Genomic DNA, 22,310 nt, shown 5'->3' with positions numbered 1-22,310 from the left:
AAGGTACCATACAATTTTAATGGAAAAAGATTGCTTTCAAAATAAACTCATATTAGACTACCTTTATTTTAAATAATACGATATCTCATGCACTTACCGACGATATAAATTAATTTGGAGAAGTTCCATCAATTTATTCAGGATGCAAATAACATAAGGATCAAGGATATAAGTGCAATCGCAGTGGTTGACTACTAAAGGGTGATCCATTTAAAGGTTTTTTACTTTTTTAAAGAAAAAAAACAGAAAATTCGAGCTTAATGGAAAATGTTTATTATCATTCGAAAGAACATTCTTTAACATTAATTTTTTAAAGATTACCTCTTCAATTATTGGCCGCGTTTACGTCTCAAATGGTCCATCCGTTGAGTCCAATTATCTCCAATATCCGTTGTCTTACACCAAATGCATTCAACCACATTTGATAGTGAACACAATAAGGCCGCAAAACCGAAGGACCACACGGTCGGCTTTTATTGAGTCACTACCACTCACGGTTACAAAGCACGCAAGTAGTCCCTTTATCTTATGTAAGTTGAGGCTTCATTACTAAACGTACATATGTATATTCACAATAGCGTCGTTCCTACGACACAGGAAGCAAGATAGCCAAGCACACAATAGCACCTTAAAATTAATGGAGTTAGTATTCATAGCTATAAGTAAGCGGCAGTGATATAGATGTGTGCGTGCGCTCAATATAGGCCTTTGTATGATCCTGATATGCAAAGTCAGTTAAACAGACGCAATAAACGGATGTATGGTTGCAGGAATATCGGCAACACTTTCGAAAATCTTTTTCTGATTTACTTAGCAGCAAGCTGGAATGTGTTCACACATTGGTTTATTACAATCTAGGAGGCAATCAGAAAAGCAATCGATTCATTTTATTAGTTGCTGAAAAAATAAATAATAACTGCAGTAGCTTGAAAACTGATCTTTGTAGACAAAAATACTTATCACAGACCTTTGTATTAGGGTCTTATCTTTATTGCTTTCTACACGAAATACTGGAATATATGTAAATAAAAAGGGCCAATAGGAAATTTCTTTGTATCGTTATAATTCTTTTAATTTTTCCTTAAATTTGTGAACGAAACTAACATGTAAAGTTACGGCTGACATTATGCTTCCATATATAGAATATTATCTAAATAAAACACATATGTACGCTTATGTTTATAAGCTTTCAATTACACTCGCCATATCTTCTGAACTTACTAAGAAATCGGTATTACGATTTATAGCGGTAGCCTTGCAACTCGCTAATACAGTTTTCATAGAATATACAATGGTTCGATCATATGACAAGATGGTAACATAATGTATTATAAGCTATTTAAGAGGCGATAGATGTTTGACCAAACTATTCTTCTAATTTTTATGCTTTGCAATAAAGCTATTCAAATTAGGAATAAGTTTGACAATATATATCTTCGTACATATATTACTGAAATTATTCCTGCCCAACTTCATTGCTCGCATTCTTAGTGAGTCGCTATACCAAAACCCTGGATAATATGAACAATATTGATTTGCACAATAAACAATGAAATATCAAACCTTAACCGTATATCAACGAAAAAATTATAATTCTTAAAAAAAAAAATTAAAACATGTTCTTCCATTCAAATGAATTTCGAGTTTTTGGAACTTTAAAGGCTCTTGAATTGTCTGTAGTGTAGTTAATTCAACGAAAGCAATTAAAGTTTTAAGATAATCTATAAAATGATAGCACATACTGACATAATTTTCACTTCTTCATAGAACCTTAAATATAAACACATCCACTTGTTCAAAGGCGTTGCTTGAATATGAACCCATTAAGAGTTGTATTTCCCCATAAGTGCTCACATTTTCCGGGTATCATTTGTGCACAGCAATAAGGTGCGTATAATATGCCACTTTAGGTGATAAAATATCAAATTTATGCTCATACCGCTTATATGAGCAGCTGCTCAAAGTACCCACTTAAATTGTAGTCCAATATCCTTTCACAAGCATGGGAGAGTATCTACCGTGCAAGCTTTTAAGTCACATACTATACATACATATAAAATTTAGATATGCCATTTACAAATGTTGGCTATGTGCAGGTGAACACTTAGTAGGTATACGGTTAGGGGTCATTAAAGAATTAGATTTATTTGATATGGTCCATGAAAGTGTCTTACGAAGTCACAATAAAAAGAAATAACGCTCATAAAATAATTTAAAACGGAATATTCGATGGTTGGGCTGTAACTAAATTACGGTAAGTTTCAAAATCAAAATATGCAAAAATGTTGACGTAATTAGCTCTTTGAGTTTGTACAATATATTTACAATCCATTGTGTAGGATATACCAATTAAACATCACCATCAAGCATCCTCGTATTACTTAAATGAGATCCTGACTAACCGATTTGTACAGTACATGTAATATAAATTTATTGAATTTGAAACAAGGCCAGGAGTCAACATTGACAACAAAGCATGCTGGCCAAAACGATCACAAATTTGTTGATTCGTGTCTCCAGAGTACAGTTATAACAGAAATGCATATTAAATAATTAATACTTTTTTTTTATTTTGAACTTGTTCTCATAAAATTATCTCTAATATTATCGAATTTATCGTCTTAAATATTCTAGTAACTAAATTTCGCGTATACTTTGTTCTAACCCCATACACCAACTACTGTAAGTTCAAGACAAAGTTTTGCTTACTCTGCGCATTTTTCACCTATTGATTGACAAAATAGAAATCGTTATATCCGCTATCAGTTTCCGCGATTTTATTAGCAGCTTTAGCATTTACCATGATATATCCAGCTGCACTCAGCTCGTTATGAAAAGTTTAGGTCGAAGTATAAGCTTGCAAAAAAATTAAGTAGGCAGAAATATTAAGTTATTATTATTGCAGTTTATAAAATTCTGATAATATGAGTATAGTACAAGGACAGTTTTCTTTTATACATTGTTATGTATTGCAACAAAATAGCACTCAGAAACTGTATTTAAATTCCCCGGATAAGTGATATTTCAAAAAAAGTATTTTACTATTTTTTTAGGACTGTCCTTAACTATTATGTCAAATATGAGCGCGATCTGTCAACCAATTTGTTTGCAGCAGCCGTTTAAGTCGGTACACCCCAGAACTACATTGCAATTTTTACAATGGATAAAAATAACCAAGGAAGAATCTATCTCAAATTTTGTATTTTCAACCATATTTCATGTGCGGAATCGTTGATAATGTTGGAAAAGACTTCCGGTGATGAAGATCTATCAAAACTGCAAGCCTACAGTTGCACAAAGCCTTCAAAGACGGTGAAGATGAGGCATGGGTTAATGAGTTTGACCTGCTAAACAATCATCGAAATCGAGCGGCAAAAACGAGCCGAAACCAAAAAAGAACACGCCAAAGCCGCTCAAAAATCGAAATGATGCTCATTAATTTTTTTTCATAGTTTGGTGCATCCTGAATTTGTTCCGGAGAGACAGACTGTCAGTAAGGAGTTCTGCTTGGCCGCATTGAGGCGTTTGCTTGAGAACATCGGACGAAATCGGCCGGAATTGTGAAAAAACACCAGCTGATAAGGCGCCATCGCATCGAGTAAAGATTGTGACCGAATTAAAAGCCAAAAACGCAATGAATACCATAATCAACCACCGTATTCACCAAATTTGTCTACGTGTAATTTTTTTCTTGTTCCCCAAACTGAAATTACCGATCCATGGAAACCAAAAAGTGCTTATGAAAAGTGTTTCGTGGATTGGAAGAATCGTTGGCATAAGTGTATTACATCTAATGGAGATTACTTTGAAGGCGACAAAGTAAATATTGATAAATTATTAAATATATTGCGTTTTATTTGCAATTTCTAGGTAATTTTTTTCACAAGGTTTATCCAAATATTTGGTTTTCACTTAATACCAAAATAACTGTGTTATTGAATAATGTAGAAATCTTACACTTAACTGATTGAGATAATGAAGTAGTCGCACATAGCGATTAGACTAAATAAATCATTGGGAATCATTTACTATTTGCAGCTCTCTTAGTTTATGGCATCTCTGTTCCGAAAGCGGTTTTAATGAGGTATATTTCTTCCGTGCAGCGCCATTCACTAAATATAAGGAACGTTTGCCTTCTGTTTCACGTCTGACTTACCTTATTTGATTCCGTGTCTATGCCAGATTCTTACTAATAAATTTTTCTGGCATTTGAAGTGATGTGCTACAACGAAATGGATTTAAAAGATTATGGAAGGTTGTTTTAATTAATTTTGAATATTAGCCCATAAGCACAAGGATGTTTAAAATAAATTGTTGAATGTCATGTTTTTTATTAGAAAGAGATATTGCTTCATTCACTTCTGATTTAGTACGGGTTCACTAGCTAAACGGCTTGCCTACATATTTAAAAAAGTTTCATTATTATATTTAATGGTATGTTGCCAAGCGTACAGTCAATTTATATTTATGAAGTCACCTTCCATTTTTTCTGATGTCATTTTGATATGTTGCACATTATTATTTTCCGTACTTTGCTTATTTGCAATGCTCCATTCTTAATCCTATTAGGTCCAACAAGAGCAGGTGTGTCCCAATTCTTTTTCTACAAATAAAGTTATTGTACATGACAGCTAGGTAGAACATACTGTTACCTTCATTCTATAACCGTACACAAACGTGTAGACATACAAATGTATGTAAGTACAATTATATAAAATCTTCTTTGAAACTCTCACCTTATAATATGTACATATGTATGTATATTCAACGAATATGCCGAGTTCATTTTGCAATTCCCTTTTTCTCTTACCTTGCTCCCATACCATCCAATGCACCATGATCTTAGTACTTTTTTCTTCAATTTAGTTTTTCCTGTCAAATGTGTTTAAATATGTATGCATGTGCGTAAACATACTTACGTAGAGCCTCATTTTCGCCCCACCTTGTTGATATTGCGGCTTATTACTAGACCTATAAGTGTGTGAATTTCTATTATATCGTATTTTATTCCACGTCAGAAGTGTGTTTGCTGATGCGCAAAAAGAAATTAACAAAAGGTAAAATACTTCTAGGTATGTGTATGGCTGGCATCACCACATATGCGGTTTGTATGTAGGTATTGAATAGTTTAAAATAACCTTCTGACTTTTTAAAATGTGTTGCCCTTGAGCATATCTTACTTTTTTATATAATTCCATGTTTATTAATTTAATGTATATTTTAATTAAAAATTATCATAATTTTATAAAATTGAGGTTTTGTTTATGGTATCATCAGCTGATTACATTTGACCCCATATCTGAAATACGTTTCGTACAAATGAGGTCTTAAACTAACCGAATTTTTATATATTGAATCAAATGCACATCATATTTTCTTTGAAAGTTCTTATTTATTCAATGTAAGTGACTATAAACGCAATAAAATGTTTGAACCGTCAACCAGCGAATGGACATTTTTTATGCATTTATGCCGCACCTCGGTTACAACTATTGGTTTTCAGTTTTGGAAATAGATAATAGTTACTTGGTGATATATTAGACAAGAAATCCGTTTTTTCAAAAACAACTCGTTAATATTTTTGGTCTTCCTAAAATTTCCCAAATAGTGTTTTTGCTCGTATTCAATCTCTCAGCCAATATTCTTGTATCAAAATTTGTGTCTATACTGTACTTAGAAAATTTGTAACATAAAATTCTCATATTGTGTTCTTGCCGGCAATCACTGTGATATGGTATATGCTGTTAATTTCTGCACCTACTTGTAAGCAATTACAACATATCTGATTTATATATCACGTAATACTTGTGATTTTTGTGAATTTTACATTAAGAAAACGTCCGGGTGGCACCTCTCGCCTTGTTCGTCGCTCACAACACCTATATTTGTCAGAAAGAAATTCAAATGAATATACTTGTATTACACCCCAAAGCTGTATATGACATTACTCATTCAGTTATTAAGCCTTTATATTTTTCCGATTTACGGTTTCTCAGAATATTTTGGGCAATGTTCACAAAACATTTTCAGGTGAGATTTTCCTTATCATTAAGTCTTTCTTCATATCTTTTATTATTTATCAGTTGCCGTATTTGTGTAGTGCAAATATTCCCTCTTTTAATTTAGCCATTTTGAATTTGAGGAACTCCTCTTTCAGATGCATAAATCTATTGCCATATCCAGGCATATTTTTTATCACGTCCAGGATTGTTCTGTTGGCCGAAGACTAATCAAATCACTGCATTTTTGGCTGAATCCTTTCAAATTAAATGCCTATGAATGTAGGTAAATATGTATGCTATACCCATATGTATATGCAAGTTGCTGTATACTCTTCTTAGAAATTTTTGCAAATATCAAAATACATATCCTTTCCGATTACTGTTTTTAGTCTACTTTTAAATAATACACAGGTACATACAGATTGTGACCACAATAACGAAGCGAAAGTTAAATAATATTACCATTGACAACTTTGATCCCTTTTACAGCAACTGTGCAAAATATTGTCTTCTACTATAAAATGATAATTATAATCAACCTACTGTTATACATGTTTCTAATAATGGGTATACTAGTAATAATAAATTCATTATTTATTCTTTAAGTTGAATGTTCAAAGCTAGAACGACTAGATTTCGCGACTGATTTATTAGATTCTTTCAAATTTCTTATAAAATGTGGGTGTGCGTTATATTGATCTACATACATAGATTTTGCTCTGGCAATCATCACCAAAAGAATTTGTAAATTTAATCGATTGAGAGTACGACTAGCCTGAACAGAAAGATTTATCAAGTCGACTTTTGTTAAACTTCAACCGAAAATTTCTACAAAGAAGAGCTAACAAGGAAATTAATTTGCTCTAATCAAAGCACTTTGGAATTCTCAGCATATTTTAACAGCAATAAGTCATTGAACAACGTTTTAAGTAAAAATTTTTCCTAAATAGGTTTGGATAAGATTCTCTAATCACAAGGGACATACTTGGTACTGCGATTTGTTGCAGAGAACTACAGTTTTGTAGCACAAGTTGTGATTTAGTTATAGAATTTTATCAGTTTTCAATTAATGTGGTGTGCATGGCAATAGTCCGATTCAGCCAATCTACAATATGAACCGTTTCGGAGTACTATTTATCAATTTTCATACTTTGCATCCTGATGCTACAGAGTATAATAGCTTGGTTCCCCTAACGGTTGTACAGGGTTTGTCCGGAAAGTAATAGGATTCAGTCGATTTAAAAAAAAAAATTATTAAACCAATCGCTAAAATTCTTTAAACACTTCCAAAATAGGCTTCTTTTGCGGCGATGCAGTGCTGCTAGCGTGATTTCCAAGCATTGAAGGCGTCACGAAAGGAACTCTCCGGTAAGCCTTGAGAGCCGAGATGCATGCTGCTTGGATCCCCTCTATATTCTATAATACTAGCCTCTCATCAGCCTTTTCAGGAAAGGACAGAAAAAAGTCCGGGGGGAACCACATCTTGGCTGAAAGGCGGCTGTGGAAGCGGGATGCCGGCCTTGATCTTGATGAGACTTTGAATGCGAGTTTCTTGAAAAAAAATACGAGTTCGTAGATGGATGTAATCAGACCACTGCTACACCCAGAAATCGCCATTAACAGAAAACCAATAAAGTGCCATAACTAAGCACTAATTTACGACATAACACTGTACTTTTGCACAGGAGATCACAGTAGCAAGGTGCCAAAAAGCATGGGAAAAAATTTAAGTTTAATGTACGTACATATTTTCTAAATTACCTACTATGAAAACCCCAACCAACAGTGTAAAAACGGATGAAATTGGAAGATAAACGCGTTCACTCCCATAAAACGGTACCGCTCAAAACTACTAAAAGCGCAATAAATCAGTAAATTAATACGCCAGAAACATACAATTTTTTTTATGGGAAACAATATGAAAATTCGACGATAGGAGTGGCTATGCTGACTTTTTGGTGAAATCAAAACTGCACTAACAACTCCTTTAAAGTATGTCACCTTATGGCCAAAAATTGTTCTAATCCAACCAAAATTGTTCGAGACCTTAAGTACTGAATATTTGGACCCAAGTACCCAGTCGTTTTGTGTATGTCGAAATTGCGTTAAATCATGTCAATACTTTCGAGCTTCCGGGTGACTATGTACCGCATATATCGACCAATATGTAAGTTATCTCAATGAAAAGGAGAGTGTGTGTTTTATTCACAACAATGTATCTATCTACCTAAAATAGATAAATTTGAGCGAAAACTTGACCCAGCCTCAATATAACTAATATCAGGATTTTCGAACATCCGGTTGACTTTACTCTATATGATTGGGTTTAAAGTATGTGGCATGTTAAAAACATAAAATCGGGCCGATACTGCTCCAACTTCCATATACTACATAAAATTATTTTCGTTTTTCTAACAAACCTGATGTGTAAATTAATAAAATTGCTTGGATTTCGATTCTCTGGTTGATCTTTTACACCTTAAATTATTTCTCTGACTTTGATTCTTGCAAGTTGCATGAGTATAAAATGTTCGATTGCCACGAATTTAGCCATTCCTGACTTGTTAATAACTACTTTGTATAAATATTGCATTTGACCATATCCAAACGCATTACCCAGTATTCAAATTTGTCTTCGGCTAACAAATTTATCTCAGACAGCGTTGAACTATCTGTGATAATGCCTCCAATAGATTGTACATTTAGCGAAACAAAAATTAAGGAAGGAGTATACTTGTATGTAGGTCCACAAATACGACAACTGATAAAGAATAAGAGCTTTGAAAAAAGTGAATGATCGGGAAAAACTCACCTGGAAATATTTTATGAACGTTGTCCAAAAATTTCTAGGAAACCATAAATCAGTAAATTACTAAGACTTAATAAATTTATTTATATTAACATAAAAAACTTTGGGTTGAAATATATCCTTTAAAATTCATATCCTGTAGTCTCATTTGTATTTCTTCTGGCAAATGTGGGTGCTGTGAGTAACGAACAAGGCGAGAGGTTCCTTCAGGACATTTCCTTAATGGAGAAACGCTATGTAGGGAAATGTAGTGCAAGAATGCTGGAAGATTTTTGTGGGAAACTTAAAAAGGGCCTTCCGTATGCTAAATATTCATGAAAATCATAAACATTTTAACCATATTAAGCAAAAATTTCTCTAAATATTGCTGATGTGTATGTACTTGGTAGTGACTGTAGTGCTGATAAAGCCATCAACAATTTCCGGAAATTCAATTGCGTACTTTTGTTTGTTTATCGTAATTTGTTAGTTTGATGGTGTGTGGAATATTTACGATGAAAATATTTGCAGGTAAAGCTCTTATTTGTTTTTTTGTTACTTTGTTTTCGTGAACGAAATAGCGTTTTGGGATTTTTTTTTGGCACTGCCATGTTTTCGCCAATGTCCGAAATCAGGATTTAATTGAATGTTGAAATGTGCAATCGCTAAAACAGATGGACCTACACCAGTTTGTATAGAGATAAGCGTGAGCTCAACGTCAATGGAAATTAGAATCCTTTCCCAGAGAAGTTTACATGATAGAAATGCAACAAGTAATCACATTTTAAACAATTTTTCCTGCAAACAATGAATTTTTGTTTTAATAAATCCATACCATTAGCGATTATTTTCTGACAATTATCAGATTATGAGGGGATGTGCGATAGATTAGGGCTGCAAAGTCGAGGACATTCACATTTCTTTAGTGATAATCTCGTTGCTACTTAGATTCCGTTTTATAAACTTTTTGAGATGCCTTTAGGTTTTCGTTTTTTGGCACAAATTTACATACAGCTGGGATACATTTTTCTCGTGCTTACTTAGTGCTTAATGCCAAAAAAGAAGAAAGGCTACCATAGTTGATACTCGCCTTCTCTCGCAGGGCTTCAATAAATTGCTCCTATTATTTCTGTTTTCCCATTTATTTGCCAGCTTCGTTGGTGCATGCATTTTTAAGGAATTTTCATACTCCCTGTGGCATAGTATACTTATAGAATAGTCAGTTGCGATTCATTATTTTGTACTTGACAGTTTTATGTTGCTTTCACGAAGTTAACTTGTTATACAGCAGCATAGGCGCACTTGATAAACTCGTTTATTTGCCGAGTCAGTAGTATGAAGCTTCTATTTTATACCACTCAGTGTATGCTGCTTACCATTTATTCCTTTTTCTATAATGAACACTAGAATTAAGCGCATCTAAGGGGTTATAAAAACTCAATGAGCTAACGATTTATGGACAATTTCTACATATATGTATACTATACTAGTATATTAGCTACAAAATGTCCAAAGAACAGAACGCAAACTCTTACAAAACAAAATTGGTCAGACAAATTTTGCTTTAAAAATGTAAGAATAATGAGCGAAAACCCCTATATTCGGCTTATATTATGAGCTGCACTGATATCAATAATTGTTGAATCAGAGTTGCCCCTTGTGATAAGTACCATTGATGCTATATTGCATTTGGAGAACTTTGCCGAAGGCTGTGCAATTAATTGCAAGTCAAATAAGCTAACGCCACTAAAATGTTTATAAGTTAAAATATACTGTATATTCAAGAGTGGTCGGTGACGCCTTCACTTTCACAAAATCAAAGAGTCTAAAAATGGTCCCACTTTTGTAAATTGTCACATACCGAATTTGTGGACCTCAGTGCCTATCGCTGATCTTTTACCGAACATATCTTTAAACTTTAGAGTAATATTACCGAAATTCAGAGAAAATAAGTTAATACTTCTTCTAGCCCACATACATATAAAACACACACCAAATATAAAAAATCCGGAATTTCCGGTTGACTTTATACCGTATATACAACTCAATATGTTAGACAAGTCAGTATGTTATGGTTGTATATTAAAAACGTAAGGCTCGACACTATGTGGCTTCTAAAATATTCAAAAGAAGTTCTGGATCAAAGAAAAAGCCACAACTCAACTAAAAGGCCAACTAAAAAATCCTCGGGTTGACTCAATGATGCGTAACGGGAATTAACTCTATATGAATTAAGTTAGCCCTGATCTTCAAAGGAAATTAACGTGTTGATAAAATATTACTTTTTGAAGGCAAAATATAGTTGAACCAAAAACTTAGCTTTATGACGAGTTTCTGGACACTGCCCCAAGAAAAGCAACTATCGAGGATTGGTATGCTAAGTTTAGACGTGGTGATCGCAGTGTATGCCCAAAAGAGGTTGTTACCGATGATAACATCAAAAACGTCTACAAAATAATTTTGGTTGACCGTAACGTCAAGTTGTTCGAGATAGAAGGCACACTAAAGATATCAACTAAACATGTTCATCATATAATTCACGAATTTTTGGTTATGAGAAAGCTCTGTGTAAAGTGGATGCCGCGCGAGTTCACTTTAGACCAAAAAACAACGACGACTTGATGATTCGGATAAGTGTTTGGAGATGTTCAGGCGTTATAAACCCGAGTGTATGCATTGATATGATGATATTGATATCATCGACCTCAACATCCGCGCCGTTAGTTCTGCTTTCTCCAGGCTGAACAAAGAAGTAAAACAAATGGGTCTGGCAGTGAACGAGGGCAAGACGAAATATCTCCTGTCATCAAACAAACAGTCGTCGCACTCGCGATTGGCTCTCACGTCACTGTTGACAGTCATAACTTTGAAGTCGTAGATAATTTCGTCTATCTTGGAATCAGTATCAGCACCAACAATAATATCAGCAGAGTAGGCAACTGAAAAGTAAAGTCCTCTCTCCAACAATGTCAGCTATATGGTGCAGAAGCTTTGACGATGACAGCAACCGATGACGACGTTACGAGTTTTGAGAGCGAATATCGCATTCGATGGAACGATGAGCTGTACGAGATATATGACGACATTGACATAGTTCAGCGAATTAAAAGACAGCGGCTACGCTGGCTAGGTCATGTTGTCCGGATGGACGAAAACCCTCCAGCTCTGAAAGTATTCGACGCAGTACCCACCGGGGGAAGCAGAGGAAGAGGAAAACCTCCACTCCGTTGGAAGGACCAAGTGGAGAAGGACCTGGCTTCGCTTGGCATATCAATTGGCGCCACGTAGCGAAAAGAAGAAACGACTGGCGCGCTGTTGTTAACTCGGCTATAATCGCGTAAGCGTTGTCTACGCCAATTAAGAAGAAGAAGATGCATTGATATGTGACAATGTATCAAACATGAAATCTTAATTTCTTTCCGAAGTCCGAACGACAATCATCCGGGTGAACTGCACACAATGAACCCTCTCCAAAGCATGGAAAACGCAACCGTCGGCTGGCAAGCTTATGGCGTCTGTATTTTGGGATGCGCATGCAATAATTTTTATTAACCTTGAAAAAGAAAGGCTTATCAACAGCAACATGTTATTGAACTGTTTGAATAATAATATTGCCGAAAAACGGCCCCATTTGAAGGAAAAGAAAGTGATGTTTCACCAAGACAATAAAACGTGTTCTAAGTCAGTGAAAGCGATAGAAAAAGTTCGAGTCCATTCGTTATAAATGTTTACGAATTGACAAATTTTTTATCGAATAGCGCAAATGAAGATTGACCGTTTTGACTGACTACAACATTTTCAACTAGAAAACATTTTTTTTAATCGTCGAACTATTTTTATCATTGGAATATGGACTTTTTTCGCGTATAAATCTGATTAATCATTCCACCCATCTCTAAATTTTTAAATGCAAGTTTCATCGAGATATCTACATTTTTACTCAAGCTTCAGCTTGCCCGAACGGACGGACGGATAGACGTACTTATGGACAGACAGATGTCTGTAGCAACTGGTTGCAAGAGTATAAAATTCTGTATTCACAATTTTTTTACAATCAAATGTTAATGCAATATGAAATTCAGTATGCTTGTCCCACTAATACCTATAGTTGTTTCAATCTCATGGTAGGTCATATAACGATCTTGCGATATCAGTTTGCACACAGCCTTCTCGAAATCTCGAAGTCTTGGATTCAATTGAATTAACATCGAAAGTTGTAAAAAATAATCGCGCGAAAACATTTGCGGTTTAGTTCCATTTTTTGACCGAGAAGAATATTTTCCTTAAACAACATAAATGGCGTTCCTATGTCAAAACGTTCTGATTATGTATAACTTCCAAATTTTCTAACTTTACGATAATGAAATAAAAATGTTCTTCTGCTGCTTTTCTGAGTGAAAATTAAAATTACCTTTAAATATCACTAATATCAAATGTTAGCTCGAAAAAAAATTTATTACGAGAAAGTATATTGTGTTAGTTAGTACATAATCTAAATGAAAAAAGAAATACTGAATTTTATCCAATGACTGAAATTTGTACATAAAAAAAATTTTAGTTAATACCATGAGCAAAAAATAGTAAGACTTTGTTCATAATTTAAAAAATTTTCCAATTCTCGAAAAAGTTATTAATGTCAAAAACTTAATTTACATCCGAAATTTAAGCAAAAGTTTATTAGCGCTACTGGTTTTACTATACTCTTTGGTAAGTTACCCATCTAGAGTGGAAAATTCCATAATTGGGAATGTTTATTCTAAAAGTCTGTATTCAAAGCGATTGAAAAACAACTTAAATTAAAAGTAGACTGCTTAATGCTGCAACCGGTATTTTGCTTATGATATCTTGAATTGCAAATACATTCGCCCAAACTTATCTTAATTCTAACTCATTAGGTTAGAGAGCAAGATTTATTACCCCTTTCTCACCACGTTTTCATCTTTTAATTGTCTGTGCAAGTAGTTGGCAGCAACGAATTTGTGTCAGAAGCCAGAAGAAAGTTTTTATCAAAACCATATTCGAATAGAATGCAATGATATTTGAAAGAAGCATAAAGCAGAAATCACTGAAACTTCCGTAATATACATAACTGGTTAATTGGACGGCAATGTAAACTTTCAGTGAAGCACCACTTTACAAAATATATGTAATGTAAGTAATCAACCAGAAATTCAGATCTTAAATAGAATTATTATTTCTCAAATAAATTGGTCATTAAATGATCTTTGTTACTGTTTTATTTTATTTCCTTCTTATGATATTATTACAATTGAATATCAGATACACAATTAATAAGCGAAATTAGTCTAAATATTTTGCAAGCTTTCTTGTCATTTTGACGTTCCGATTATATTAGGTATAATATGAAATCCCGTCATATGTTCATCTGCGTTAACAATACTTTCTTTGGAATTTTATTGTTGGAAGTTTCAATTGAACATTGTTACCAACGTATCCTGCGTGATTAAAGTATAGTGTTTTCCAGTAGGGATGACATGATTTCTAGGGATCGTTGCAGACATTTGTAGTATGTCATGATCGCTATTTCTTCTTTTGTTGTATTCAGAAATGTTTACAATTTTATTATGGAAATATATATGTTAAAACAACGTTTACAATTTATTTAATTTTTTTATCAAAATAATCGTTGTCCTTTTGCCATTTTGCATCTCCGACATTGCATGAAGACATCCCAATTCTAATTTAAGATCCCATATGATTGGTCAAATGCAAGCTCAAGTTGTTTTATCATTGTGATATGCAAACTCATATTTTCTTTATATTTCTATTCGCTTCAGGTGAGAAAGGCAAAAGAAAAAATACATTGCTGTTACGAAGGTATGAAATTATGAAATTATCAGAGGAAAGTAAAAATTCAGTAATTTTCATAGTCACAGCTGTTTAATTGCATTGAAAACACCTTTTTGATATACGTATGCTATACATACAATAAATATCAGGTATATTAAGAGTGGCGTCTGAACTGAATGTGATCATCTTAATATAAGCTTAATAGCTAACATGTTTCTAAGAAAGTATTTTTCGATTACTTTTACATTGACTTATATATTCGTCATAAAGTCCGATGGAATATCGGAAATCATTATGAGTAGAATGTGAAAGCTGAAGTAAATCGTGTACAGATTTCAATCTCTTCATTATTTGAAAAACTTATATGCGATATACAAGTATATACTAATGCTTGGTCAGTTTTTAATTATTTGCACCAAATTTCAGTTTTGAAGTGAAAAGTGACAATTATTCGCTTCCTCTTTGCACATGGTTTTTTGGCAAGCCCGATCTCTTTGAATAAGTAATCTTTGGTATTGATTAATTAAGGTTTTTATTTTAGATTAGTTTTCGAACCCACTAATAAATTCGTATAGCTTTTTTTCCGTTTCGTACCTTCTGCACGATATTTCTATGCAACTAATCACACTCATTATCCTTGCATCAGGTGATCGATAACTTTGACTACTTGGCTGCTATACGCCATGATTGTACGATGACCCAAAATTATCTCTAGGTAACGTTTGTTTGAATAATCACACCAAATTTGTAAAATGCAAGATAACAATGCTGTCATTATTAGTTGTGTGGCAACATAAATATTGAACGCCGTATACGATTGTGTTCGAGCGAGTCTAATTAATTAATTTTCTAACTTTTTGGGATGTGAGAATTGGTAATCGAATAGTCTAACGCTAATAAGGTATGTATAGGGAAGAATTCATAATATACTTGGTTCAATAAAATTCTCCTTCATATTTCAGGATTTGGCAACCCTAGTGTTGTAATCGAATCCAAGTCGAATTCCGAACATCGTTCAAAATGAGGTTTTCTTCCGGAAACTATTGATGCTGTGCAAAAGTTGTTACCGCAAGCATAGCCAGCATACACTCCATATTGTCCTAACACGGTGGATTTAATGGAAAATATTTTGAAAAAGAATAACGTGTTTTACAATAATTAATACTAGTTTTTACTCTTAAATCCCGATTTATATTAAAAAAAGCTCTAATTGTTAAGGAAATTCAAATGTTTTTATTTAAAGAGAAAAAAATCGATACAATTATGTTGTGAATATAATATTATTTAAATGGTCTCTACGACTTCATTTGCAGGAGCGAATTCGTTGAACCCAATTTTAGAACAACTTTTCCACAAGAATTCTGTTTATTGGTGTTAAATCACTACTTCTTGGAGGTCCCTTAAAGTCACAATTCTTGAAATAATCGAATCTTTAAAGCTCTTGCACGTGCTGTGTTCCACATAGCCCCGCCTTGTCAAGACCAATTTCTTCCAATTGTGGTCATTAACATTGACGGTGTCACCAGCTGCATTTCGAAAGAAGTACGGACCTTTGATTCCACACCAAACTGTCAGTTTATGTAAATGTAGTGGCTGTTTAGAAATAATTTGTACATTTTCTTCGCACTAGAATCGATTGTTATGTTTATTTACCGGACTAAGAGGTGAAAGTGAGCCACATCGGAGGAGGTGATATTCTTAAAAAAAATATTATCGTTTACAAGTTCTTCCAAAGCAAAATTAGTTAACTTACGACGTTTGAGTGTGAATAATTTTAGAGGGAGGCAAGCCGAAATACTTTCTCAAAATCTGCCAGGTTGTTAAGCACATATAACTCAACGAATTTCATCTCAACAAAAGAGATCAGCCAGTTTTCATTTAAATACTATTAACATACCTTGACGTTATTAATCAATAAAAAAATCACACAGAACGGAAAAAACTTACGCTAAATTCAAAGGCATCTTTGTAGTAATCAAATCCTTAGCAATTACATGGCATTTTTGATCATGGCGTATACGTAACATCAGTTTGCACGTATTCTCACACTTGGCCTGAACTTGTAAGATATGTCAGCGTTTCTATAATGCATTTAAATGTTAAAATGATAAATGTGTGCGTAATGTCAGAGAAACTCTGACGATTTTTGAAAGATATCAAAAATTAACAAAAAGGCGTAGTTCTAAACAAAAGTATCATTTTTTCCGTAAAAAAATGTTTAATGCCAAATTGACAATTTTCAACCAATCAAAAAGATCGTAAGTAGGAGTTGTATCGTTGGAGTTGATCGGTAAATTTCTCATTGAGTTTTTATGTCAGCGAGTTTGAAAAATATCGTTTCGAGAAAAACGCGTTTAAATTTTCAACTATCCGATTTATACCTTAGAGTGGTCGCTCCTTAAATCGCTGCCATACAAAACCTATTCAAGAGGTCGTACCTTGCCGATTTCACAGGATATTTTTGCAAATATAAACTTTCGAAAAAAAAAAACAAAAATCGTTGTTTTGAAAGTGTCACACTGGTATAGCCCTAATAAATCTTCTATATTTACATATATATCGAACCTATAGCTATTCTAGCAACATGTTACAATAGTGGTACTCATTTAACGTCGCAATTATATAAAAATAGTAAATTTGCAATATAGCAACACAAGTTAAATGAGCGCTCTTTGGCAACTGTGGCAAAATTACTATAAGTCTGTCATTTTTTCATTCGTAGGAAATAAAAAAACTAAAATGCCGAGAATCAGCAATAAACAAAACCTTTTATTTATTGGAAATAGCAGCTTTAAATGATTTAATGATAATTGAATTCTTTTGTGAGGACAATGGTATGAATTTAAATTAAATTGGTTTTATTTTAAATGACTATATTTTTTGTTTTGCAGAAGAGAGGAAAAGTAAAGAAAATGATATAATGGAGGACCTAATGCATATATTGGCTTTAGGCGTAGAATGCAGATATAGCGTACAATTCATTCAAAATAGTGTACCGAAATCCAGGGTATTTTTAAATGAGATCTAATGGGAACTCGATGAAAACCGATTCAAGAAGATCACGTGTTACTTGGAAAACTTTCGATGCTATTTTGGATCTAATAAAGGGAGAAAATCTTTTCAACAAAATTCGGTCGGGCAAACAATTTCCATTTTAACGCAACTGGCAATTGTGTTGTATCGCTTAGGTTCTAGCGGTGAAGGAGCTTCTCTTTCGAAGATTGCAGGTTTATTTGGAATCAGTGATGGTGGTATCATTCAGGTCAGAACTCGTCAGTTTTCCTCATAATACATTAACATGTTTTTATATTTTAGAATTTAACTGAACGCATATTTAATGCGCTATTGAAATATAAGGACCAGTATTTATTTTGGCCAAATACGGAAGAACGCAAAAAGCTCGTTTTAGAAACTTCGAGTTACCTAACTGCATAGGATACGTTGATGGTACCGAAATTCCATTTGCGGAAAAGCCGTCACAGGACCCAGAAGCGTACTTTTCACGAAAACATATTTACTCCGTTAAGGCACAAGCCGTGTGCGATCATGGATTACAAATAAGGCACCTGGTGTTAGGCTTTCCAGGTAGCGTTCATGATGCACGTATTTTTAATAACAGCGAATTGTCAATTGAAGCACATAAATTTTTTGGAGAAGGTGAATGGATTGCAGGTGACAGTGCATATAAATTATCGAGTACTGTTATAACGCCATTTAGAGAAAATTCTAGAAATTTAACACTAAGCCAAAGGAATTTTTTTAACAAAACATTCAGTCGATATAGAATTCGAATTGAACATTGTTTTGGAATGCTGAAGGAAAGATTTGGTAGTTTAAAAGGCTTAAGGCTCCAAATAAAAAATGAAAATGGTGTGAGAAAAGTTAACAAATGGATTCTCTGTTGTGCATTGTTACACAACTTTATACTCCAACAAGACGATTATTTCGATTACCAACCTGAGAATTCGGAGCACAGTATTGACGAGTCGTTATGGGAGCCAAATGTTCGTACCAATGAAGGGGAGATAAGGCGACGACAAATCTTTGAACAATTGTTTAATCAATAAATATCTTAATTTAAAAATTCTTTTCTTACTTATTTTTTCAAATAAAATTCAATTTCTTTACATAAACAAGTAACATAAATTATTTGACTAGAAATAACTTAATACGCATAAAGTAAAAAAAAAGCAAGGTGGACCACATTCACTAAGTCACTATAAGTAAAACAAACCATTGTATTAAGAAGAAAAAGTCAAAATGAAAAAAATCTTATATTGGAATACAGATGATTACATTTTGGCAACTTATGAGCTACTTAGCTTTTCAACCGTTCGTGTTCCAATCTGACTTTTTCCATTTCTACTTCCATTTCTTTCTCCAACCGTAATTTCTGCAATTGAAAACTGTTTTCCTCTCTCTCTTTTTCAATTTCCAATTTTTTCATTTCCAGTTCCAACTTCTTATTTTGGATTTCGAAAAGTAATGAAAATGGATTTGAACTGCTATGAGATCTTTTCATATTTCTTCTTGGTGTAGATGTGCATGCAAAATTAGCGGGCGGACTAACTACTTCATTTGCAGACGGATACATAATAACGGACGGACTGGGTAACGGACTCGAAGAACTTGTGTCGGGGTCTATCTCTGGGGTATATTCTATATAAGTATCGTCCAACGCTGACACCAACTCTGTTGATTGATAAATCGCTGGTGGCTGAACACTTATGCGACGTCCAAATATCACGTGAAGGTCTTCATAAAAAGGACATATTCTTTTTATGTATTCTTCCACACTATGAGGATCACCACTTTCAAGTAAGCCTGCACCAGTCTGGCCTTTCCACTTGAGCGCAGATAAAAAGTCATTTTCAAATGCCTTATTTTAGTCCTCATTATGTCCCATTCAATATTTATTAAATTTGGAGCTTTTTCGCCAATTTTGTTGTACAACCTTTGGGCCGTTGGTTTCTAAAAGCAGATCGTTAAATGTAAAATGATGAAATGACAAAAAATATATCAATATTACCTCAAAATGGTCCGGATTCTCTTTTATTGCGTCCACTATGTTTATCAAAAGGTCTTTCGTTTGGCTTTCAGACCAACGAAATGTGCCGTTTAGCCTTAATCTTTTTTTCTATTAAATAATCAATTGAATATTAATAATACAAGCCAATAATTAGTTGTTATGAACTTTTCCATTTCTTTTAAAAATACCAAATAGACGCTTCCAGTTGATTGCGAATTGCGCAAAATGCTATGGTTGCCACTGAAAACGGTCTCGCATATTTGCAAGACTGTCGTAAAATAAAATGCATGTAAAAATTAACAGCTGTTTTGCGATATTGAGAATTTGCGATGTTGCCATACGTTTACGACGTTAAATGAGTACCACTAATATTATTAAATTGTTGCAATATTTCAAAATTTTTTGTTCAGAGTCAGATGAATTATATATATTTAAATCCTTTTTCTGTAATAGAAGCCTTTAAAAATATACGCTAAAATTTGTATAATATATACTTTTGTAAAGTAAAAAGTTATTGAACACACTTATAAACTTATAACTGCAAATATACCATATATGTGAGCATATGTTAACATAAGTTTGAGTTATACCTCAAATGCTTTTGCTGCTACTTACCAAGTGGTCGCCAATCATCAATTTTGCCACAACGGCAAAACGTGCACTGTATAAGGAATTAGTCTTGCACGCAGTCCTGCCTGTATTAGCACCACATAAGTATATCTACTTAATGCGCAACTATTTTAACTCTTTCAATTTTTCAAAGAGTATGCTATCAAGAGAGTAGAAGCCACTTTTCCGACATTTTTGTAACCTCAGTGATCTTTTCCTCGTTTATGTTTTGTCTACAAAAGTTTTGCGAAATTTTCGCATTCACTCACTTTTGCTGTGAACTCAAAGTAACTTGCGCTAAGTAACCAAATCCAAAAGTGAATAAATAAATAAAGTTTAGCGATTTGCAAATTGGTTTCAAATGAAAATAAAATTTAGATAGAATTGAAAGCTCATATTTTTTTTGTACATTACAATATATTTAAAATATGTTTATATATAAAAAACAATGACTAAATTTCATGAAAACACAATGAGGATGAATTATATTCACTCTTCTACCTTGTAAACTTTTGTTTAGCAATTGAATCGCTGCCCTCTCCCAAATTTAAATACCATACGTCTAGATCAGAGTCAGAGGTGATCACTGGAAAGTCTGTTGTGTAAAATTTCAAAGGCGGGATAATTGAAATGGACAATAGGTTACATTCTATTAAAACCAATATTTACTATCTTTCTCTCTCTCTTCGATGAAAATTTAATTACATAACAATTAAATCTTTTGTCTTATGTTGCTGACAATATGGAAAATTCATTATAGCCTCGAATATTCTTATTTGTCTATTAATAGACTGACTTTGTTTTATATCGTATCAAATTTCTATAATAGTTTTCAAATAAATATTAATGAGAAACGTGGATCCACATCTCTAGACCTAGACCTTCCATACCTAAAATCCAATTGAATAATATTTTTAAATGCAACTTAATTTTCCAGAGGGGGTAAAAAACACATACCCCTAGTACATACCTCTAATTTGAACCAAATTGGACCGTGAACAGACTTTTTGGTAGTAGTTGAAATTTGGAGCCACTTATAGGAATTGTAATAAATGAAATTCATAATACAAAAAAAGTTGGGGAGTGTTTATCAAAAAAGAATGAGCAGGACGAAATCACATAAAAGTGGGTAAAGTGCGATTATCCATCTGCCCTAACGAAACGCTGCAGTAACAATCGATTATCAGCTGAGCTGGAACATACTTCTAGTGTACTACTCCCGGTCTATTCATATATAGAGTCATACATTGTATTGAAGAAAAGCTACTTACGCTAATGGGTTTAACCACACAGTTTTTTTTTCTAAGAACAACCTTGAAAGAAATATGCGAAATTTGACACAAAAACTTGACTTGCCTTTTATTCATCATACAGCAGAATGTGTATTTATCTTGTGGTTTACGTAAGAGAGGCAGACGGTCGATAACGAATTAATCTTTCCACCTCATCATGTTGACAGCACTTTCATACATCATCTGCACCAACGGAGCGTGCACGCCATGAAAATTATTTATATATACTTACAATTTTATTTGTACATACCCAATGGCTTAACTTTGCTGAAAATGCTGTAAAAATTTCACGAGTCTGGGATGAGTCGTGCAGAGATCTTTTGAATAGGGAGAATTTTTTTTCTACTTAAGCATATCGTGGTTTAGAAAAATAGTACTTTTTTATAATAGACACCATTTGGAATCACTGTCACTTTTAAATTAATTATAATACATAGAAGTATAATTCAGAAAATAATTATTATAAATGTTTTATACTATTGAAACATATTACCTAAAACTAATCGAGTTATATATAGAGTTATATATATAAGGTTGTCAAATATCTCTCTTCCAATTTTTTGCTCTTTATTCAAAGCTTTATAAAAAGTGTTATAGCGCTGCTTCGTTTAATAATCTATTTTCATCTAGACGTCAACTTCATTATATCCCCCTCGGAGAAGTGCCGCCCCTTATTTGCCACTCGGACAGCCACTTTTCACAAGCCTCTTTTGAGTTCTTTCTTTACCCCAACAAGGGCGTTCGCCATGGACAGGAACAGGTGGTAATCACTTGGCGCG

At 33.5% G+C, this 22,310-nt stretch overlaps 2 protein-coding genes across 2 annotated transcripts in view; one reads left to right on the top strand and one right to left on the bottom strand.

The window, feature by feature from the left end:
• Positions 1-18,036, top strand: part of LOC126762785 (piggyBac transposable element-derived protein 1-like) — a 23,199-nt gene extending 5,163 nt beyond the window's left edge. The window contains exon 2 of the mRNA XM_050479831.1: positions 17,917-18,036. Within this exon, the coding sequence (XP_050335788.1) occupies positions 17,917-18,036 (120 nt within the window). The remainder of the gene's footprint in view (positions 1-17,916) is intronic.
• A 473-nt stretch (positions 18,037-18,509) lies between these two features.
• On the bottom strand, positions 18,510-19,477 carry LOC126762784 (myb/SANT-like DNA-binding domain-containing protein 4; the record flags this gene model as incomplete). The annotated part of the gene is made up of 1 exon (XM_050479830.1): positions 18,510-19,477. A coding segment is annotated over one exon (558 nt), but the record flags the coding sequence as incomplete, so codon positions are not given.
• Positions 19,478-22,310: the final 2,833 nt, after the last annotated feature.

This window comes from Bactrocera neohumeralis, chromosome 6 (genome assembly GCF_024586455.1).
Source record: "Bactrocera neohumeralis isolate Rockhampton chromosome 6, APGP_CSIRO_Bneo_wtdbg2-racon-allhic-juicebox.fasta_v2, whole genome shotgun sequence".
Taxonomy (NCBI): Eukaryota; Metazoa; Arthropoda; class Insecta; order Diptera; family Tephritidae; genus Bactrocera; species Bactrocera neohumeralis.
Note: the sequence above shows the minus strand (reverse complement) of the source record. Positions and strands in the feature narration are given on the sequence as shown.